This window comes from Zea mays, chromosome 1 (genome assembly GCF_902167145.1).
Source record: "Zea mays cultivar B73 chromosome 1, Zm-B73-REFERENCE-NAM-5.0, whole genome shotgun sequence".
NCBI lineage: Eukaryota > Viridiplantae > Streptophyta > Magnoliopsida > Poales > Poaceae > Zea > Zea mays.
Window position 1 is genome coordinate 46,120,719 of NC_050096.1, and position 24,184 is coordinate 46,144,902.

General features: G+C 47.0%; 1 protein-coding gene and 1 long non-coding RNA gene across 2 annotated transcripts; both read left to right on the plus strand.

Annotated features, from left to right (window-relative positions):
* The first annotated feature begins 20,867 nt into the window (after positions 1 to 20,867).
* On the plus strand, positions 20,868 to 21,379 carry LOC103644602 (uncharacterized). Its single transcript, XM_020547121.1, has one exon. The coding sequence runs from the start codon at positions 20,868 to 20,870 to the stop codon at positions 21,321 to 21,323; it is 456 nt and encodes a 151-aa protein (XP_020402710.1). The 3' UTR covers positions 21,324 to 21,379.
* A 1,140-nt stretch (positions 21,380 to 22,519) lies between these two features.
* On the plus strand, positions 22,520 to 23,014 carry LOC103634515 (uncharacterized). Its single transcript, XR_556713.2, has 3 exons — positions 22,520 to 22,648; positions 22,788 to 22,846; positions 22,956 to 23,014. It is a non-coding gene; the product is annotated as an uncharacterized lncRNA (long non-coding RNA).
* Positions 23,015 to 24,184: the final 1,170 nt, after the last annotated feature.

Genomic DNA, 24,184 nt, shown 5'->3' on the forward strand with positions numbered 1-24,184 from the left:
CAGACTTGGAGCCGTTGGCGCACCGGACATGTCCGGTGCACACCGGACAGTCCGGTGCCCCTTTCTAGCCGTTGGCTCGGCCACGTGTCCCGCGCAGATCGCGCGGCCGACCGTTGGCCCGGCCGACCGTTGGCTCACCGGACAGTCCGGTGCACACCAGACAGTCTGGTGAATTATAGCCGTACGTCGCCGGTGAATTCCAGAGAGCGGCCACTTCGCTCGATCCAGTCTGGCGCACCGGACACTGTCCGGTGCACCACCGGACAGTCCGGTGCTCCCAGACTGAGCAGATTCTTGGCTGCTCGAGCCAAGACATTTCCAATTGGATTTTTCCTGTTTCTAGCACTTAGACACAATACATTAGTCCACAAAACAATGTACTAAGTCTGAGAAACATACCTTTATCCTTGGTTTGTACTTTGTCCACCATTTTACATTTAAGCACTAGTTTAGACACTAAATCACCAAAATACTTAGAAATGGCCCAAGGGCACATTTCCCTTTCAATCTCCCCCTTTTTGGTGATTTATGCCAACACAATATAAAGCAAGTAGAACAAATACAAACTTACTTCAAATAAGAACTCAAATTGTTTTGATTCAAATTTGACATATATGGATCACTCTTTGCCACCACTTGGTTTGTTTTTGCAAATCAAACTCAAATTTCTATCTCTAAGTCAAACACACATGTTAAGACATAAAGAGAGTCATTCCAAGAGAAATTGATTCAAGATTTCAAAAACTCCCCCTTTTCCCATAATCAGCACTTCTCCCCACAAGAAGCCAACTTTTGACAAGAGAGACAATAAAAGAGTTTTGACAAACCAAAAGCTCTATTCTACTATTTTCAAAATCTCTCAAGTGGTAGCTGATCCATTTATTGCTTTGGCCTTTATTTTCTCCCCCTTTGGCATCAAGCACCAAAACGGGATCAATCTTGGCCCCTTAACCCCATTGCCTCACCAAAATCTTCAATAAGAATACAAAGGCAATAAGAGTACATGAGATGAACTTGGAATAAGTTACCCTCTCATCGGAGTGCAGTGGAAGTCTTTCATGGTCCAAGTCCACCTTTTCCCTTTCAATCCTTCTTTGAGACTAAAGCATCAAACTCAAGCACATGGTTAGTCTCAAAGGATCAAGTTGTAACACATCTCCCCCTAAACATGTGCATCACTTTGCAACGGACTTGTGAGGTCCAGGGAGTGTTTGTACAACTTGAGCACCATAACTAAGCAACAAAATGCATAAGGAACATGATCAAAGGCATAAACACATGTATGCTGTAAATCAATCCAAGTTCCGCGAATCTAAGACATTTAGCTCACTACGCAGCCTGCAAAAGGTCTTCTCATCTAGAGGCTTGGTAAAGATATCGGCTAGCTGGTTCTCGGTGCTAACATGACACACTTCGATATCTCCCTTTTGCTGGTGGTCTCTCAAAAAGTGATGCCGGATGTCTATGTGCTTTGTGCGGCTGTGTTCAACAGGATTTTCCGCCATGCGGATAGCACTCTCATTATCACATAGGAGTGGGACTTTGCTCAGATTGTAGCCAAAGTCTCTGAGGGTTTGCCTCATCCAAAGTAGTTGCACGCAACACTGTCCTGCGGCAACGTACTCGGCCTCGGCGGTGGATAGGGCAACAGAGATTTGTTTCTTAGAATTCCATGACACCAGGGACCTTCCTAAGAATTGGCACGTCCCCGATGTACTCTTCCTATCGACCTTACATCCAGCATAGTCGGAATCTGAATATCCAATCAAGTCAAAGGTAGACCCCTTTGGATACCAGAGCCCGAAGCAAGGCGTAGCAACTAAATATCTAAGGATTCGCTTCACTGCCACTAAGTGACACTCCTTAGGATCGGATTTAAATCTAGCACACATGCATACGCTAAGCATAATATCCGGTCTACTAGCACATAAGTAAAGTAATGACCCTATCATTGACCGGTATGCCTTTTGATCAACGGACTTACCTCCTTTGTTGAGGTCGGTGTGTCCGTCGGTCCCCATTGGAGTCTTTGCGGGCTTGGCATCCTTCATCCCAAACCGCTTCAGCAAGTCTTGCGTGTACTTCGTTTGAGAGATGAAGGTGCCGTCCTTGAGTTGCTTTACTTGGAACCCAAGGAAGTAGTTCAACTCGCCCATCATCGACATCTCGAATTTCTGCGTCATCACCCTGCTAAACTCTTCACAAGACTTTTTATTAGTAGAACCAAATATTATGTCATCGACATAAATTTGGCACACAAAAAGATCACCATCACAAGTCTTAGTGAAAAGAGTTGGATCGGCTTTCCCAACCTTGAAAGCATTAGCAATTTAAAAGTCTCTAAGGCATTCATACCATGCTCTTGGGGCTTGTTTAAGTCCATAGAGCGCCTTAGAGAGCTTACACACGTGGTCGGGGTACCGTTCATCCTCGAAGCCAGGGGGTTGCTCCACGTACACCTCCTCCTTGATTGGCCCGTTGAGGAAAGCGCTCTTCACATCCATTTGGAACAACCTGAAAGAATGGTGAGCGGCATATGCTAGCAAGATACGAATTGATTCTAGCCTAGCCACAGGAGCAAACGTCTCCTCAAAGTCCAAACCTGCGACTTGGGCATAACCTTTTGCCACAAGTCGAGCCTTGTTCCTCGTCACCACTCCGTGCTCGTCTTGTTTGTTGCGGAACACCCACTTGGTTCCCACAACATTTTGCTTAGGACGAGGCACTAGTGTCCAAACTTCATTCCTCTTGAAGTTGTTGAGCTCCTCCTGCATGGCCAACACCCAGTCCGGATCTAGCAAGGCCTCTTCTACCCTGAAAGGCTCAATAGAAGAGACAAAGGAGTAATGCTCACAAAAATTAACTAATCTTGAACGAGTAGTTACTCCCTTGCTAATATCACCCAATATCTGGTCGACGGGATGATCCCTTTGGATCGTCGCTCGAACTTGGGTTGGAGGTGCCGGTTGTGCTTCTTCCTCTATTACTTGATCATCTTGTGCTCCCCCTTGATCACATGCCTCCTGTTGATGAACCTGTTCATCGTCTTGAGTTGGGGGATGCACCATAGTCGAGGAAGAAGGTTGATCTTGCTCCTTTTGTTCCTGTGGTCGTACATCACCAATCGCCATGGTTCGTATAGCGGCCGTCGGAACATCTTCTTCATCTACATCATCAAGATCAACAACTTGCTCTCTTGGAGAGCCATTAGTCTCATCAAATACAACGTCGCTAGAGACTTCAACCAAACCCGATGATTTGTTGAAGACTCTATACGCCTTTGTATTTGAGTCATATCCTAACAAAAACCCTTCTACCGCTTTGGGAGCAAACTTAGAACTTCTACCCTTCTTCACTAGAATGTAGCATTTGCTCCCAAATACACGAAAGTAAGATACATTGGGTTTGTTACCGGTTAGAAGCTCATACGATGTCTTCTTGAGGAGGCGATGAAGGTAGACCCTGTTGATGGCGTGGCAAGCCGTGTTCACGGCTTCCGACCAAAAGCACTCGGGGGTCTTGAACTCTCCAAGCATCGTCCTTGCTATATCGATGAGCGTCCTGTTCTTCCTCTCTACCACACCATTTTGTTGTGGTGTGTAGGGAGTGGAGAACTCGTGCTTGATCCCCTCCTCCTCAAGAAACTCCTCCACTTGAAGATTCTTGAATTTGGACCCGTTGTCGCTCCTTATCTTCTTTACCTTGAGATCAAACTCATTTTGAGCTCTCCTGAGGAAGCGCTTGAGGGTCCCTTGGGTTTTAGACTTATCCTGCAAAAAGAACACCCAAGTGAAGCGGGAAAAGTCATCAACAATAACTAGACCATACTTACTTCCTCCTATGCTTAGATAGGCGACGGGTCCGAAGAGGTCCATATGCAGCAGCTCCAGAGGTCTTGAAGTGGTCATCACATTCTTGCTGTGATGTGCTCCTCCCACTTGTTTACCTGCTTGACAAGCTGCACAAGGTCTATCTTTTTCGAATTGCACGTTAGTCAAACCTATCACGTGTTCTCCCTTTAGAAGCTTGTGATGGTTCTTCATCCCCACATGTGCTAAGCGGCGATGCCACAGCCAGCCCATGCTAGTCTTAGCGATTAAACATGCATCTAGACCGGCCTCCTCTTTTGCAAAATCAACTAAATAAAGTTTGCCGTCTAATACACCCTTAAAGGCTAATGAACCATCACTTCTTCTAAAGACAGACACATCTACATTAGTGAATAGACAGTTATAACCCATATTGCACAATTGACTAACAGATAGTAAATTGTATCCAAGAGACTCAACTAAAAACACATTAGATATAGAGTGCTCATTGGAGATTGCAATTTTACCTAACCCTTTAACCTTGCCTTGGTTCCCATCACCGAATATTATTAAATCTTGGGAATCTTTGTTTTTGACGTAGGAGGTGAACATCTTCTTTTCCCCCGTCATATGGTTTGTGCATCCGCTGTCGATAATCCAGCTTGAACCCCCGGATGCATAAACCTGCAAGGAAAATTTAGGCTTGGGACTTAGGTACCCAACTCTTGTTGGGTCCTACAAGGTTAGTCACAATTTCCTTAGGGACCCAAATGCAAGCTTTATCACCCTTGCATTTTGCCCCTAATTTCCTAGCAACTATCTTCCTATCCTTTCTACAAATAGTAAAGGAAGCATTTAAAGCATGATAAAATGTAGAGGGACCATTCATAACTTTTCTAGGAACATGAACAATATTCTTCCTAGGCACATGATGAATATTTTTCCTAGGCATATCTCTACCATGCATATAGGAAGAACTGGAAGCATACATAGCATAAGAGTCATAGGCATGTGAATCAAAAGTATTACAACTCCTATGAGACTGTCTTCTATCATTGTATATAAAAGCATGGTTCTTTTTAGTACTACTTGTCATAGGGGCCTTCCCTTTCTCCTTGGCGGAGATGGGAGCCTTATGGCTTGTTAAGTTCTTGGCTTCCCTCTTGAAGCCAAGCCCATCCTTAATTGAGGGGTGTCTACCAATCGTGTAGGCATCCCTAGCAAATTTTAGTTTATCAAAATCACTTTTGCTAGCCTTAAGTTGGGCATTAAGACTAGCCATTTCATCATTTAACTTTGCAATAGAAGCTATGTGTTCACTACAAGCATCAATATCAAAGTCTTTACATCTATTGCAAATAACAACATTTTCTACACAAGTTGTTGATTTACTAGCTATTTCTATCTTAGCATTCAAATCATCATTAATGCTCCTTAAGCTAGAAATCGTCTCATGGCAAGAAGATAATTCACAAGAAAGCATTTCATTTCTTTTAACTTCTAAAGCATGAGATTTTTGTGCTTCTACAAATTTGTCATGTTCTTCATACAACAAATCTTCTTGTTTTTCTAAAAGCCTATTCTTATCATTCAAGGCATCAATTAATTCATTAATTTTATCTACCTTGGTTCTATCTAGGCCCTTAAATAAACATGAATAATCTATTTCATCCTCATCACTAGATTCGTCCTCACTTGAAGAAGCATAAGTAGAGTTTCGACTACATACCTTCTTCTCCCTTGCCATAAGGCATGTGTGACGCTCGTTGCGGAAGAGGGATGACTTGTTGAAGGCGGTGGCGGCGAGTCCTTCATTGTCGGAGTCGGAGGAGGAGCAATCCGAGTCCCACTCCTTTCCTAGATGTGCCTCGCCCTTGGCCTTCTTATAATTTTTCTTCTTTTCCCTCTTGCTCCCGTGTTCCTGGTCACTTTCATTATCGGGACAGTTAGCAATAAAATGACCAATCTTACCGCATTTGAAGCATGAGCGCTTCCCCTTGGCTTTGGTCTTGCTTGGCTGTCCCTTGCGACCCTTAAGCGTTGTCTTGAATCACTTGATGATGAGGGCCATCTCTTCATCATTAAGTCCGGCGGCCTCAATTTGTGCTACCTTGCTGGGTAACGCCTCCTTGCTCCTTGTTGCCTTGAGAGCAACGGGTTGAGGCTCATTGATTGGACCGTTTAGAGCGTCGTCCACGTACCTCGCTTCCTTGATCATCATTCGCCCGCTTACGAATTTTCCAAGGACTTCTTCGGGCGACATTTTGGTGTACCTGGGATTCTCACGAATGTTATTCACCAAATGAGGATCAAGAATGGTAAAAGACCTTAGCATCAATCGGACGACGTCGTGGTCCGTCCATCGCGTGCTTCCGTAGCTCCTTATTTTGTTGATAAGGGTCTTGAGCCGGTTGTATGTTTGTGTCGACTCCTCGCCCCTTATCATCGCGAATCGTCCAAGCTCGCCCTCCACCAACTCCATCTTGGTAAGCAAGGTGACGTCGTTCCCCTCATGTGAAATCTTGAGGGTGTCCCAGATCTGCTTGGCGTTATCCAAGCCACTCACTTTGTGATATTCATCCCTGCACAATGAAGCTAGAAGAACAGTAGTAGCTTGTGCATTCTTATGAATTTGCTCATTAATGAACATGGGACTATCCGAACTATCAAAGTGCATTCCACTCTCTACAATCTCCCATATACTAGGATGGAGAGAGAACAAGTGACTACGCATTTTGTGACTCCAAAATCCGTAGTCCTCTCCATCAAAATGAGGAGGTTTGCCAAGTGGAATAGATAATAAATGAGCATTTGCACTTTGAGGAATACGAGAGTAGTCAAAAGAAAAGTTCGAATTGACCGATTTCCTTCTCTCGTAGTTGTTGTGGTCGTCGTCCTTTTGGGAGGAAGTAGACTCATCGCTGTCGTCGTAGTAGACGATCTCCTTGATGCGCCTCGTCTTCTTCTTCTTCCCTTCTTTCCGTCTATGGCCCGAGCCGGAGTCGGTAGGCTTGTCGTCCTTCGGCTCGTTGACGAAGGATTCCTTCTCTTTATCGTTGATCACGATACCCTTCCCCTTAGGATCCATCTCTTCGGGCGGTTAGTCCCTTTGTGAAGAGAACGGCTCTGATACCAATTGAGAGCACCTAGAGGGGGGGTGAATAGGTGATCCTGCGAAACTTGAAAACTTAAGCCACAAAACTTGGTTAATGGTTAGCACAATAATTGCCAAGTGGCTAGAGAGGAGTCAAAACACAATAACCACAAGAAATCAATCACAGAGATGGCACGGTGGTTATCCCGTGGTTCGGCCAAGACCAACGCTTGCCTACTCCACGTTGTGGCGTCCCAACGGACGAGGGTTGCAATCAACCCCTCTCAAGCGGTCCAAAGACCCACTTGAATACCACGGTGTTTTGCTTGCTTTTTTTTCAATCCCGTTTGCGAGGAATCTCCACAACTTGGAGCCTCTCGCCCTTACACTTGAAATTCACAAAGAAGCACTGAGCAAGGGGGGGATTAGCAACACACTCAAGACAAGAAATCACAGCAACACCACGCACACAAGTCGCAACAAGAGCTCGCAACACAACTCAATGAGTTCACAACTCCACTAGAGCTCTATATGCTAACACAATGAATCAAAGGCGCGGAATCGATGTCTTGGTGCTTAGAAATGTTGTAGGAATGCTTGGTATTCTCCTCCATGCGCCTAGGGGTCCCTTTTATAGCCCCAAGGCAGCTAGGAGCCGTTGAGAGCAATCTGGGAAGGCAAATCTTGCCTTCTGCCGTCTGGCGCACCGGACAGTCCGGTGCACACCGGACACTGTCCGGTGCCAGATTTCTTTCCTTAACAGACGCAGCCGACCGTTGGCAGACTTGGAGCCGTTGGCGCACCGGACATGTCCGGTGCACACCGGACAGTCCGGTGCCCCTTTCTAGCTGTTGGCTCGGCCACGTGTCCCGCGCAGATCGCGCGGCCGACCGTTGGCCCGGTCGACCGTTGGCTCACCGGACAGTCCGGTGCACACCGGACAGTCCGGTGAATTATAGCCGTACGTCGTCGGTGAATTCCCGAGAGCAGCCACTTCGCTCGATCCAGTCTGGCGCACCGGACACTGTCCGGTGCACCACCGGACAGTCCGGTGCTCCCAGACTGAGCAGATTCTTGGCTGCTCGAGCCAAGACATTTCCAATTGGATTTTTCCTGTTTCCAGCACTTAGACACAATACATTAGTCCACAAAACAATGTACTAAGTCTGAGAAACATACCTTTATCCTTGGTTTGTACTTTGTCCACCATTTTACATTTAAGCACTAGTTTAGACACTAAATCACCAAAATACTTAGAAATGGCCCAAGGGCACATTTCCCTTTCAATTACTCCGTTTGGTGCTTTTTGTTATACCTCCATGCCGTTCGGCCTCAAAAACGCTGGAGCGACTTATCAGAGAGCCATTCAAACATGCTTAGCCGATCACTGGGGCAAGCGTGTGGAGGCCTACGTAGATGATGTGGTAATCAAAACGGAGAACTCGGAAAACTTCATCGAAGACTTACAGCTGGTTTTCAACAGTCTGAGGCGGTATCGATGGAAGCTTAATCCTGAGAAATGTGTTTTTGGGGTACCAGCAGGAAAGTTACTCGGGTTTATTGTCAGCCACCGGGGAATTGAGGCTAATCCGGATAAGATTGAGGCTATCATGAAGATGGAAGCACCTCGATCACAAAAGAAGGTTCAGCGACTTACTGGATGTATGGCAGCTCTGAGCAGATTTATATCCAGGCTGGGAGAAAAAGGTTTGCCATTTTACAAGCTACTCAAGAAAGTGGATAAGTTTCAGTGGACTTCAGAGGCACAGGAAGCTCTAGATGCACTGAAAAGATTCTTGACAACACCGCCAGTACTGAAGCCGCCACGACGAGCCACATCAACTCAACCAGCCGAAGATCTGCTGCTGTACATCTCTTGCACGACTCACGTGGTAAGCACCGCGTTGGTAGTCGAGCGAGCAGAAGAAGGACATACCTACCCAGTGCAACATCCTGTTTACTTCATCAGTGAAGTCCTGGGTCCCTCGAAGAAAAAGTACCCTCAAGTTCAGAAGCTATTATATGCAGTACTTCTAACTGCCCGCAAGCTACGTCACTACTTTGATGACCACAAAGTCATAGTAGTCACTAGCTTTCCGATAGGGGATATTCTTCACAATAAGGAAGCCATTGGCCGAATAGCCAAGTGGGCTTGTGAGCTGGGATCTCATGACATCGAATTTCGACCCCGCACTGCCATCAAAACTCAAGCATTGGTTGATTTCGTATCAGAGTGGACTGAGCAGCAAGTACCAGATAACCCAGAGACTGCAGAAGTATGGCGAATGTATTTTGATGGCTCGCTGAAGCTGCAGGGAGCAGGAGCAGGAATTCTCTTCACCGCACCTGGAGGCGAGCACCTCAAATATGCCCTCCAGTTGCTATTTCCGGCTTCCAACAATGCAGCCGAGTATGAAGCTCTGATCCATGGATTGAACATCGCCATATCATTGGGCATCAAGAGACTGATGGTGTACGGAGACTCTCTGGTAGTCATTAACCAGATAAACAAGGAGTGGGATTGTTCAAGCGATTCAATGGGAAAGTACTGCACTGCCGTCCGAAAGCTGGAAGATAAATTCGAAGGTCTGGAATTTCATCATGTAGAAAGAGATCGGAGCACGGCAGCTGATGTATTGTCCAAGCTAGGATCTAGTCGAACTTAGGTCCCACCTGGAGTCTTTGTACAAGAAATACTACAGCCGAGCATCTCAATGGATCAAGTAGAAGAGTGTAATATTGTGAATCAACTAGAGTCAGACTCTGATGACTGGAGAAGGCCAATCATCAGGTATATAAAGAATGAAGAGGAACCAGATGACAAAAATGCAGCCGAGCGCATTGCCAGACAGTCGGCTCACTACACACTCATTGGGGAGACATTGTACAGAAGGGGTGCATCAGGCGTCCTCATGAAGTGCATTCTCTCATCTACTGGGAAGCGACTTCTGGAGGAGGTCCATGCTGGGCAATGTGGAATACATGCAGCGTCCAGGACACTAGTCGGGAATGTCTTCAGGTCAGGATTCTATTGGCCAACAACGAAGAGTGATGCAGCTGAGTTAGTTCAGAGGTGCGAAGCTTGCCAATACTTGTCAAAACAACAACATCTACCAGCACAGCAACTGCAGACCATACCAGTGACTTGGCCCTTCGCGTGCTGGGGACTGGATATGATTGGACCTTTCAAGAAAGCTCAAGGAGGATACACCCATGTACTGGTAGCAATCGACAAATTCACTAAATGGATAGAGTTCAAACCCATTGCTTCTTTAACCTCAGCTAAGGCCGTGGAATTCATACAAGACATAATATTCAGATTCAGGATACCAAGCAGCATCATAACTGACCTAGGATCCAACTTCACAAGTTCAGAGTTCTTCAACTTCTGCGAGCAAAAAAGCATTCAGATCAAGTATGCTTCTGTAGCACATCCAAGAGCCAACGGGCAGGTTGAGCGAGCCAACGGGATGATACTGGAGGCACTCAAGAAAAAGGTCTTCGATAAGAATGAAAAGTTCACAGGAAAGTGGATAAGGGAATTGCCCTATGTCGTCTGGAGCCTAAGAACCCAGCCTAGCCGAGCTCTGCATGGAAACACTCCTTTCTTCATGGTCTATGGGTCAGAGGCAGTATTACCAGCCGACCTCAAGTTCGGAGCGCCAAGGTTGATCTTCGAAAGCATAGCAGAAGTCGAAGCCACCAGGCTAGAGGACATTGATGTACTCGAGGAAGAACGACTGAATGCAGTAATCCAATCAACACGATACCAGCAGACTCTAAGGCGCTATCACGACAAGGCCGTGCGGCAGCGATCCTTCTCAGTAGGAGATCTCGTCCTCCGCCGAATTCTAACGGGGGAGGGACGGCACAAGTTATCACCCTTATGGGAAGGACCCTTCGTAGTAGCAGAAGTCACTCGGCCAGGATCATATCGTCTCACTCAGATGGACGACACAGAAGTCGGGAACTCCTGGAATATAGAACACCTCAGGAAATTTTATCCCTAGCTGTATTTCAAAAGCTATCAGGACGACGATGTACTCTGTAAAATGGAAATATGTCATCAATAAAAAAGGGCTTCAAAGATACTCAGTTCGTTCATGATTGACTTGCATTCTTACTTAACTCGGGGTGACCACTATGCCCTGCTAACGCAGCAATCGGCTTAAGTCGGCAACGACTTAAGGCGGTGCAACATACTCGCGCTTACTTAACTCGGGGTGACCACTATGCCCTGCTAACGGAGCAATCGGCTTAAGTCGGCAATGACTTAAGGCGGTGCAACATGCTCGCGCTTACTTAACTCGGGGTGACCACTATGCCCTGCTAACGGAGCAATCGGCTTAAGTCGGCAACGACTTAAGGCGGTGCAACATGCTCGCGCTTACTTAACTCGGGGTGACCACTATGCCCTGCTAACGGAGCAATCGGATTAAGTCGGCAACGACTTAAGGCGGTGCAACATGCTCGCGCTTACTTAACTCGGGGTGACCACTATGCCCTGCTAACGGAGCAATCGGCTTAAGTCGGCAACGACTTAAGGCGGTGCAACATGCTCGCGCTTACTTAACTCGGGGTGACCACTATGCCCTGCTAACGGAGCAATCGACTTAAGTCGGCAACGACTTAAGGCGGTGCAACATGCTCGCGCTTACTTAACTCGGGGTGACCACTATGTCCTGCTAACAGAGCAATCGGCTAAAGTCAGCAGCGACTTAAGCCGGTGCAACATGCTCACGCCTACGCAATTCAGGGTGACCACTGCGCCCTATTAACATAAGCAATCGACTTAAGTCAGCAGCGACTTAAGGCGATCTGACGTGCTTACAATTACTCATATAAGGATGACTTCTATATCTCACAAACAAATTTCAAAACCATCGCACATCATTTTACTACTGCAAATTTACGAACTGATGAATTCTGAAACAATATGAGAATAACAATGTCGTTCAAGTACTGAAATGACGTCATCTAACAAATGTCTGACCATGCTAACCGCGCGCCCAAAGCACGCAAAATGTTTCTCTATTTTGTGATATTTTTCTCAGGAGCAATCGATGAGGAAGGGCGACTCGAGGAATCAGGGGCAGCATTCACGTCAGCCCTTATATCTTCGGGAACAACCACGCCGGGTCTCCTCATCAAGATTCGCCCCGCCCGAATGGCCTTATCCATGGCTCTGTCGCGCTGGGCTCTGAGAGTAACGGAAGTTTCTTCAGCAACCTTGGCAGCCAGCCGAGCAGTTTCTAACTCCTGGGCGATGGATTTCTTGGAAGCTCGGAGTTCTTTGATAGTAGCGTCCTTCGCTGATATCAACTGCTTGAGCCGGGTCACTTCATCCGTAGATTCCTGCAGCTTACAGCGTTGGTTGTCTAACTCTTCCATGGTGAAGCGATGACTCCTCTCCAGGATGGTCAGCGAGTTGCTAGAATCGCGATACAATCTGTCGAGACTGTCACGAGAAGCAGCAAGGATACGTTTTTCTTCCTGCAAACAAAAGTCAACTTCCTCAAACATCAAGCAAGCAATAGGAGCACAACAAGGCAAGACACAGTTTCATAAGTCACCTTTTCAGAATTAAGCTCAGCGTGAAGGGAAGAGCTCAGTGCATTGGCGTCATCTAAGGCAGCAGAGACCTGGGCTAGTTCAGTCTGACTTTGAGAATACTTTTCTTCAAAGTCAGAGCACCGCTGGACCAATTCAACCTGATCTCGAGAATGTTTTTCTTCAAGAGTGGAAATCTGCTGAGTCATACCTAGCAGGAGACAACCAAACAAAGGGGTCAGAATGTAAAGCAGTTTAATAGTGAAGACAAAGAGAAGCAAAAAAGCACTAACCAGCGTTGGTCGCCTCCAAGTCAGAGACACGATGTTGAAGTAACACTGGATTCCAACGTGCAAGAGACAAAGCTACTTCTGGAACAGGAGCACCCTGTAACCTCAGCTAGCTAGCCATCCCGTCCACCAAAGCCTGATAAGGAGAGCAGATGAGTGTAATGACAGCAGTTCATGCGGTGTAAAAATCAAGCTGAAGTATACCACAGTACCTGGAGGTTGGAAAAGAACGAAGGGACCCCCAAATCATGAGAGATCAATTGATGACCGGGCGTAAGGCCGCCACCCGAAGCAGCTTGCAACGAACTAGCAGGAACCAACTCAGTGCCATCAACAGAGCCCACAACTTGGTCAGCGGGGACGCTGCCCTCTAAGGCGACCCCCTGGTCCAAAGCTTGGGCTACCACCATGCAGCCAGAGTGCGGAGGCGATCCCGCATGAACGTCCATGGAAGTACAGGAGAGAGACCCCGCTCGGACACCCTCGGGGGCTGGGTCATAGTTTGCACTGCCCACTTGAGTCGGATCATCCCCTGCAGCACCCTCGGGGGCTGGGCAGTGGCTTACACTTCCCACCCGAATCAAGTCATCCCCGGCGACATCCTCGGGGGCTAGGCATGTGTCAACACCATCCTTGGGGTCCAAGTTTTCTGCGGTAGCCACTTCTAAGGCTGATGGGCCCTCAGTTACTTCCATGGGACCAGGACGATCCAAGTCAGTCTCCTGACCCTCAAGATCGCGCTCTAAGGTCGACGAGGCACGGGATGACCTCAACCCAGCATCAAGCACATCAGCACAAACCTCCATCACACCATCATCTGCTGGCTCCGATAACAAATCCTCTGGAACCATATCCTCAAGAGTCTGATCAAAATTCGCCAGGGACAATTCTTGCAGACCAATGAGAGCAGACAAAGCAGGAGAAGGAACTCCACTACTTTCACCACTAGCGATGAACTGCCGACTGTTTTTCCAAGTCAAAGGAACTTCATCCTCTTCCTCTCTGTCGTCTTCATTAGCAACACAGGCAGCACCCCCATTGGGATCAGCAACAGATGGAGCACCCACATTGGGATCAGCAGCAGATCGGGCACACCCATTGGGGGGGGGACGCCCAGAAATTATCAGTATATTTTTCAAAACTGTCACATCCGTGCAGGGCATGCAATGAATACCTCAAGACAAAAATGAGATATCAGTAAGGAATAGAGGAAAGCCAAATATAGCTGGGGAAGTACAGAATCTGACCAACAGAAGCGACGTGAAGACTAGACAGGGAACGTCCATCAAATGTCCAACCAGCTGCAGAGCAAATAAATTGTACCACCTAGCGAGATATGGGCAGATCACGAACTCGGCTGAAAAAGACAAAATACGTGCTGACCTCTAAAGCATGATATGGATGACATAATGCTGACCTCTAAGGCATTCAGAAAAAAGAAAGGGTTATTTTCAGCAAAAGGACACAAAATGAAGACCTTCGAGAGGATTATTTTCAAAAATCCACTCAAAGCTCGGGGGCTACACCCATTGGGTGCACCTTCGGTGCACCCCATGAATCACCATTTCAAGCCAAGATGGAGCCGACCTCTAAGGCATAAGACAAGATTAAAGAGAAGGCTAGCCCTCAACCAAAGCACAAGAGTAAGATGAAAATAATTTCTGAATGAAGACCTTCGAATAGATTATTTTCCAAAATCTACTCGAAGCTCGGGGGCTACACCCATTGGGTGCACCTCCGGTGCACCCAATAAAGTTCAGGGTCCTACAATATGAAATGCCGACCTCTAAGGCACAAGCACGAAACAAAGCTTTAGTTTACGAGTGATCAAAGCAGGAGGAGACAGTAAGAAATGGTTTTTCCCAAATTACCTGCAAGCTGGACCTGGGATCTTTGGGATGATTACCTCAAAATCAACCCAAAGATTGGGGGCTTGTGGGGGACATATATCCCCCGGGTCCACTGGAAGAGTAAAAGACCTCACGAAAGGCCCAAGGGCCCAATAAATCGTAAGGTCATTCTTTCGTGGGCCTGGGGAGGGACAATCAGCGAAGCAGGATGACATGAGGCCAGATTGGTGCAAGCCCGGACGGCCCACAATGTTGAGCGAGCGACCACAACAGAGATCCGACTTTCCCGCGCTGGAGCCCCCATGCAACGGAGCCATGCGAGGATAGGTCGGCAGAACTATAGGGAGATAAACTCAAACAGTTCACTATCTTTTAGTTACACATTGTTATCATATCCACGTGTATTGTCCCACGGTCGAGTATATAAGGCCTAGGGGGCACCCCTTCAGAACGATCGACCCTATTACTCAGCCACCCACCTCAACTCTCTGCATTCTCAGTTCGGAGAGCTCCCTTGTAACCTCATTCACCAAGCATACTCACCAGGACGTAGGGTGTTACGCATCTCTAAGCGGCCCGAACCTGTAAACATTGTCCACTGTCCCTCGTGCATCTGGCACAAACCATTTTGCTACAGTCGTCGACACCGTCCTACTCCTAAAAACACCTCGAGGGGCAACCCCGGGTGTGCGGTCGGACCCAAAACGCCGACAGCGATCTCCTTCCAAATCGGGCTTAGCTGACCGTTGGAGCAGTGGTCGTCTTGGCTCACCGAACACTGTCCGGTGCACACCGGACAGTCTGGTGCGCCAACTATCCGTTGGCTCAGGCCACGTGTCGCCCGCTGATCGCGCTGCCGACCGTTGGCACAGTCGACCGTTGGCTCACTGGACAGTCCGGTGCACCACCGGACAGTCCGGTGCACCACTGGACAGTCCGGTGAATTATAGCCGTACGGCGCCAAACTTCTCCCGAGAGCGGCCTGTTCACCGGAGTTCAGTCTGGCGCACCGAACACTGTCCGGTGCACCACCGGACAGTCTGGAGTGCCAGATTGAGCAGAGTTTTGGCTGCACCGAGCCAAGACATTTTGCAATTCTTTTCTCGCTATTTCTAGCACTTAGACAGAATATGTTAGTACCCAAAAACAATTCACTAAGTGTAGAAACACACCTTGTTCTTATTTTGCACTTCTTTAGCATTGGACATGATTGAGATTGATGTTGCACTCATAAACCATCAAGTCAACTTGACTTGATCCAGATTTGTCATTTCTGAGCTCCAACATCCTGCAAAGGTCACATAGAATATCTCCAAACATAGGAACACCCCAAACTAAAGATTAAGGTGCACTTAGCTCTTTTGGGTTGCTTCCAGTTCTGATTTTGACATTGGTTCTCCTTCCAGTGACCTTGTTCACTTTCTGAGCTTGGTCTTGAGCCTTATGACTTACACCACATAATTTTAGATGTTACCTCATTGGTTGTAAGTCATGTCCTTATGTAGTGTTCCTTGATGCACCATAACTCTTCTTAACTCGATCAACCTTGATTCCGCAAGTCTTCTTCTTCACCCCTGGCCTTGGGTTCCTGGTCTCCTTGACTTTCTCCCATGCACTCGCTACCTCGAAGCTCTTCTTGCTTCCATCCTTGGCTTGATTGGTTGTCTCTAAGTTATGCACATCGAGTCTCACTTAAGCAATGTCCATCTTTCTTGTGATGTCCATTATCTATAAATAATTCAGTCTTTGGACCATCACACTTGTTCACTTGTGTTGAACCATATTAGCTTTGCATAAAACACCTGTTCAACACTTAGCACACTTGTTAGTCCTTTAATTGGGTTGTCATCCAAACACCAAAACCCACAAGAGAGCTTTCAACAGTCTCGTGGCACACCAGATAGTTCGGTGAATTATAACGGAGCACGCCCAGAGAAACCCAAGGGTGGCGAGTTTGGGACTGTACGGTCATGGTGTACCGGACACTGTCCGGTGGCACACCGGACAGTCCGGTGCGCCAGACCAGGGCACACTCAGTTTCTTTGGTCCTTTATTATTTGAACCCTTTCTTTAATCTTTTATTGGTTTGTGGTGAACCTTTATGCACCTGTAGAGTATATAATCTAGAGCAAACTAGTTAGTCCAATATTTGTGTTGGGCATTCAACCACCAAAAATAATACTGGGAAAAGGTTAACCCTATTTCCCTTTCAGCATTCCCCCCAACAGATAGTGGAGCGGGTTTGGGTGAAGGACCTTCGGTTTTTGTATGCACAAATCAATATTCACCAAAAATATCAAATCTAGTTCTCGAGATTACTTGTTCAAAATCTTAATAAATAGAGTTACAGATCCACTACTTCACCTTGTAGAACTAGCCATCTGTTCAATAGCATTTGTGATTCTCAAGGCATGTTTCAAACAAAGCATAACCCTTAAACAAACTTTCAAAATTAGGAAGTCGGTAGCCTCTTAACAAGTGAGACAAAATTCAATAGCAGTTGGCTATAACCTTTAGCTTCCACTAACTTGGATTTCCATAGAGCTCATGCCATCATGTGTTTTTTACCATACATGAACTCAAGGCATTAATGATGGGCACTTATCTCAGTACCATTAGGAATGTGCAAATAATTGATTTGCCAAACTAGAAGTCGAAAGATGGAAAATGAACTTGAGATCCAATTAAAGTAGTATGTTTATAGTAAGTGCACCAATCCTATTTACCTTTCACCATCCATTATAACATCTTGGTTAATTGGCCATCAACCCAAAAAAATATGTGAACACACATAGACCGATCGACATTAATCAAGCTTCTTAAGAAGTTTTGTTGAGTACTGCACAAAGAAGTAGCAATGTAATCTACAAAAGAGGATATAAATTGGTCCAAAGAAATTTGATTACATGCAATAAGGCTGTTTCTAGAAGCTTACCCATATTATCTCTTATCTCATCCCCTATTTCAAACTATACTCTATGAACAGTGGAGTCTATAGTGCAAAAAATTGTTTTGCACGACCATATGCACGATCTGTTGGAGATAACCTAACAGTTCTCGAAAGGAAACAACAATCATTACCATGTTGTCTTGTGAGTGAGAGTGTCTCTATTTTTCACCCCAAATATATTCATCCACTTAAGCGTCCCAACTTCCAAGTGAATTGCAATGATTTGGGCCTTTAAATCCTGCTTGTGGAACAAAAACATTGTAAAGAGAAAATAGACCAAATGTAAATGCAACAAAATGTCCTTACAAAGGCATATATCATACATTATGATACAGTCCAGGTTGCATCAAACAACTCAATTAGATACAAGATGTGCACATGTCATATGCACTCAGACATACAGAGAACGAGATGTGAGGGTTCATACCACGATTTCTTCATGTAACATGAACGTTTGGGTAAAGAACTCATAACCAAATGGTTCTAAATCACAATCATTGGTGGCAGTGGCGGAGCTCGGTTGGGCGTTCTCAAAAGCTGCGTCGGTGACTCGGTAGAGGCGAGCCACGAACAGGGGCGGGGGGCATGGGGCAATGGAGCTAGGCATCTAGCGGAGGCGCAGTGTAGGCGGCTCGCTCGATGGATACGGGGAGCAGAGAGCATGGGTTAAGGATTATGATTTTTCATTGTCGATCTCTTCTTAGGCTTGGTCAAAGTATTTCCCAAGCCATACTGGACCGTCCACCCTAGGTTAGGGAGTAGTAGATACAATAACCGTTGTCCAAGCAAGCCTTTTGTATAAGCGTGCTTGTGTGTTTCTAGATTGTGGTTGCATATTTAACAGTAAACCTCTCACCAGCTCACGCAACCTCGTTTTGCATATCCAGTGAGCCTTTCCGTTACGCAAGCTGATAAAAAGTTCAAGTGTTAAATTACAACTACATTTGAATCACAATTTAAAGTCCAAGCTAAATAGTGGCAATTCACAATTATGTTTTACATGTGGTTCCTCCTTCCTCTCCGTGCCTATGATTAGAGCCCATTTGACAGGGCCTAGGCTCTGACTTTTCTCTAGAAAAAGTCAGAGCCCTGTCAAATACTTTTTTAAACGGCTTACTATGAAAAGTATCTAAAAGCCAGAGTCATTTTTTATACTACGGAGAAAAAGTCATAAATAATAATTTTATTGGCTCTGGCTCTGACACTTTAATACGGGGAAATGAGTGGATTTATGATAAGTCATTTCTACCAAACAATTTGCGAAATGACTTTAACTCTATAAAAAGCTGATTTTCAGAGGGAAAAAAGCAGTGCTAGATTTGTTTTTGGGCAATCTAGGCCCTCCCAAACGAACCTTGGGCCGGCGAACGCGTATGCTACTTGTGGGCTTGGCCTCCTCGCACGCGGCCTCTCTTCTCGGACAGGCCACAATGCTTGACGCTGTATCACCTCTTCGTCGGTATGTCGAGAAGCATCTGCGATAGCACTTTCATTGAGACATGCTGTACATGCTAGCGACAAACCAATAAAAGGTCTGGACAGATCTCAAGTCTAAACTCTGAAGACGTGGTATTTAGTTTTTTTAGAATACGTAAATAATTTGTACATTATTATAGTAAAAGTAGAAGAGTTTATTTCGTTTAAATGATGTGCTCTTAGTAAGTTTATAATAAAGTCAACTGGTGTCTATAAGAATCTTTAGTCTATTTAGCTTTTCAGTATTAATATAGAATATTACTTGTCTCTTATAATGTTTATTGGTTCTTGTGTGGAAGCTGGTTATAAGTTTACAGCTCATAAACGAGTTTAAGTTTTGATATTATTACACAGATAGTGAAACAACAAAAAGACATGGTGAGAGCCTTCTGCGATGCTGGCTTTGTTTGATCTGGCGATTGAAATCTACCGGGGACAAGAGGAGCTGCCCCCACTCACTTTTAGGATGTTTGGTTTGAGAAATATGTTAGTCTATTTTTTATTTAGTTTATGAAAAGAATGAGTTAATACACTACCGCTTCATTTTTTATAGTTAGTTAGTACTAACATGAGGAATAAAGTCATTTTTACTAAATTTGAAGAATAGATTTATAATGCACCACTTTAAACCAAACACTTTTTATTGTTGCCGTTCTATGTTCTCATGAAATTGCTGGGTCCGTACCTAGTAGTCTAGTACCCTGACGTGGTATTTAGTTTTTTTTTTCAAAACGTGATACGATAGTGTATGATCCCTCAGATACTTTTCAAGTTTCAACACAGTCACCTTTTTTTAGGTAGTCCGTTATAAAACCATATTTTTAACCTCTCTCAACCTGTAAAACCATTTGTTTACCCGTGAGCGGTTTTGTCACGTCGACTAGGCAAGGTAAGCTAGACTTCATCTCTACTAACTATTAAGACGATAGTGTAGACCGTCTCGCGTGCCCCCGCCTCCCCCCTCTGCGCGTGCCCCCGCCTCCGCCCACGCGCAACCAATTCGCCTGGCTTGCCCTCGCCCGCCCATCGCTCGGAGCCGATACAAGGCTAGGGCAATCCATCTGGTCCGAATCCGCATGCGCCCGCGACCGCCGCCGCCCGTCGCCACCTGAACTCGAACCCCTGGCCGGAGTGTGCGGCCCGCGCCCGCCTATGGACGAGTACCAGACGCGCCGGTCGCTGGCGGGCGCCCTCCTCTCTGCACGTGCTCCCCTCCCCCCCACCCCCCCGACCGCGGCAATGGCGGCCGCATGACCCGCGCCCCCTCCCCACTGCAAATCCCTCCCCTGCGTTCCTCCTCGTCCTCTTCCTCGCCTCCTGCGCTCCGCCCGTCGCGCCGTCCTCGCGGAGCTTCCAAAGCCCCCAGTCCCCAATGGACTCCTCCCCATTTGCTCCATCACGGCTCAAATACTCCGCCTGCATCTCCAAAGCACATTGCTCCCTCTGGCTTCCTGCCTCCTCTTCGGCTACTTCGCGTCCCGACGCCCCCTCATGGCCACCGCCACCGCAGTAGCAGTCTCCTCCACCGCTTGCTCGACCTGACCACCGGGTCCTGCCCCGAAGCAGGCGGGGACGGTGACAGCGACGCCGTGGGAGGCGTCGGGTTGGCGTCCGTTGGGGCCACAGAGCCTTCCCGCGAGCCGAGCTGGAGCTTCAGCACGCTGCTTCCCCCAGCCCCCTGACGGTGCTCCTCGGCCGCGTGCTGGGGTTGGGGCTGGCCACCGGCGAGGCGGAGCGCATCGGTCCAGTGATTTTTCATTTGTGCATTGCTGCAACACTTTGTATAATAGTCTGTGGTTTTATGGGCAGGTAGATCGGTCCGGTGATTTTTCAGCTGCTCTTGGTGCGATGGCAGCTGACTCCACCATGGGGTTTCACCAGGGGATCACCGCCTCGCTGTACAACCATCACATGCTCTCGTTCCAGTCCAACAACGATGTCGGCATCGACGGCGGCGACGACGCTACCGGTGGCATGGTCATGGCCCCGGGGAGTGTGAGTGGGGGCAGTGGCAACGCCGGGCTGTTCCTCTCCCCAAACACAGGGGTCGTCGGCAACGCACCGGGGGTTGCCCCATCAAGGAACTCGTCGGGGGATGCGTTCCGTGGCACTGGGACGCCCAAGTATAAGTATGTCACTGGTTCTCCTTCCGATTGGAGTGACTGTGAGGTAGACATACTGAACGAAGGGCTTGTGAGGTTAATTCATTCCCCTATTTGCTTCCTGAATTGCTTTTGCCTGTACTGTACTTTTCTCTACTATTGCACATATGGAACTTGGTTTGCTTTCTTTTCGCACCTTTAATGTGTTCCAAGGTTGTGGAGCACCAATTACGAACCTAAAGCAATTATTACGCAACCAGACCTTTAATGTGTTCCAAGGGTGCCAAGGAGAATGCAAGGCGGGCGCTGACGCTGCTATTCAGATTAAGGCAGGCGCTGACGCGGCCATGACTCTCATGTTGTTTGAACTGTTACACTAATAATTCTTTGCTAATTCTTAGGTTGGAGACTTTGGGTTGTCAAGGATCAAGCGCAACACTCAGGTTTCTGGTGGTGTCTGTGGCACTCTTCCATGGATGGCACCAGAGCTACTGAATGGCAGCAGCAACAAAGTCTCTGAGAAAGCAAGTTTTTTTTTCCGACCATACTCCTGATAGCTCTTTGCATATGGAACCAGTGGCGCGGGCTCCTCAGGCCAGCCTCCTCTCTCATCCAACTGCAGGTAAATTTGGCTTAGTCGTTTTGATTGGAGAGAAGTGGATTTATGTCCGAGCGAGAGGACAGGGGCGAGGGGCACGCTAGGAGACCTAGCCGGTCCAGCAGCTTCGGCGGCCACCGTGGAGGCGGAGTCGGTGGCGCAGGCAAGGGCGGCGCGGGCTCCTCAGGCCAGCCTCCTCTCTCATCCAACCGCAGGTAAATAACTGCCCCTGATTACAGCGACAAAAAACCGCAACTGCAGACAAATAAGCTACACTGATGCAACGACAGTCACCGTAGCATGTTTAATTTTAATACAGGACCTTGTTTTTTCTCATCTCTTTTTTCCTGTGTGCTTCAGTGTTCAGTGTATGCAGCCCCTGATTACAACAATTTATCAGAGGTTGGATTCTGATTGCCCTCTGCCTCTGCCTCGCATGATTGGTTGATCTCGCCAGGGTTGATAGGGTTTTGATGAGAACTTTGGATCTTGATTGCAGCATTAGAAAGCCTGGCAATGGCCACGGCAGACACCAGAGGGTGGTGAACCAGCCTGACACCACTGGCTTCCAGCCTGCACCAGCGCCTGGCCTCCTCCAAACTCCTGCGCGCTCGCCACCTGCGCCTCAGAATGCAGCCATGCATGTTCCTGTCTCCGCATCATGGCTACAGCACCAGGGTGAGTGAGGTGTTTTGTTCCGCTATATTGTACTGTGTTTGGAATGGTGCTGTTTGGATTGATAAACGTGATGTGTTCCTTCATTTGATTGCACATGTTTTTTTATTCACCAGATCCACATGTGTCATCTTCATTGTCTGCCAGCGAGAAACCGGCTAATCCGCTGTTACCATTACCGAAAGCTACACATGCTGCTCCAAGGGCTCTACCAAAAAACTCTAACACAGCCCTTCCTCAGGGAGGATCGCAAGGTTTGCCTTACTTGCATGTGCATTTTTACCATTTATGGTGGCATTGTACACCTTCTTCTCTCTGGCTATTCAAACCATATTTTAGATAGGTTATACTGCATCATTAACCACCTTCTTCTTGTTGTCTATTTCTTTTCAGGAGAAACATCAAAGGGGTTTAACTTTCAGTTTGGTAGTATAAATATGAATGGGCTACCGGTATGATTTTGTTATCTATTTTTTTTCTCCAGCTTGGGTCATGTAGCTCTCTGTATTAGCAATTACCTTTTGCTTTCTACTTACATTACATCTATACAATTTTGTACAGCAATTTCCTGCCAGGACAAGCTCAACTCCTCCAAATTTGGATGAACAAAAACGTAAGCAGCTATCTTGTCTTCTCTTGTTTATATGATATTCTGATGTATGTATTCTTATTTGTTGGTTCAGTGCTTTTTTATTGGACTGCTAGAACCTACAAAAACATTGAAGTCCCATGACTAATTTGCCTTCCGGAGCATAGCCAGTTCCTTTTGCGTGTGTTATTGGTTTTGATTTGTGGGATATTATTTTTGTTTCAGATAGCAATGTATAGTTTTGTGTTGGTATTTTGCTTGTGTCTAGCTATACTTAAAGGAGATCTCTTGGATGAACTGAAGTTATTCAAATGGATTCTTCTTTTTAGCATTTTTCTCACTAGCATACATCCTCTATATTTGAATTGATTGCTTTTGAATTTCATGTAAATTTTACTGTCTTTTTTAAGTGCACATAATACAAAAGAGGATAAGGATATATCTATACTACTATATTAAGGTTGTAAGGGGTAGCCTGCCTCCACCTGGTTCTGCCTCAAGCCAATCTGGACCGTCCATCTATATCCATCAAATCAGCACCGTCCATCCGTGCGTCACGCCTCCTCCCCATTTCCTCCGCCTCCTCTCCCACTATTCAGTTGCAGACTTGCAGTAGGTTCTCCCTCCTCACCATTTCCTCCGCCTCCTCTCTTGCTCATTGGCCAGATCAATCTGCCTCTGCCGCATGTGCTCCCTCCCCATGCCCCGTCTTGCAGTCTCGCCACACCTCACCGTGGCTGGGAAACGGAGGGCCACAAGCCCACAACTCTCGTGCAGGCTTCTCTCCCCTCTCTGCCCTTCCCGAAGCTGCACGGTGCAGGTCGCGCTCTCTCCACAGAGTCCCGCTCTACGCACGCTGCCCTCGTCGCCGGCGAGGTGGCTGTGCTGCTGCATACTCCCCTGGTTCCCACCCTGGAACCGGCCACCCTCTCCTGCTCCGCGACCTCGAGGTATCTCCGTCTCCCAGTGACGCTACTTTTCGCTGCTGCTACTGCAGGCTAACTGTGTCGGTTTAGCACTTCAGCTTATGGCATGCTTGCTCTAGATGGTTGGCACCAAGGGGTTAGCTCATGGCTGTGTTGTTGCGCCGGCGGCGACTCGTTGCTTTGGGGGAATATGTCATCACAAACTGCAATTGTCAGCTGTTCATTGGACGGTGCCATAGTTGTTAATTGAGATGATTTGGGACAGCTCTAGATAA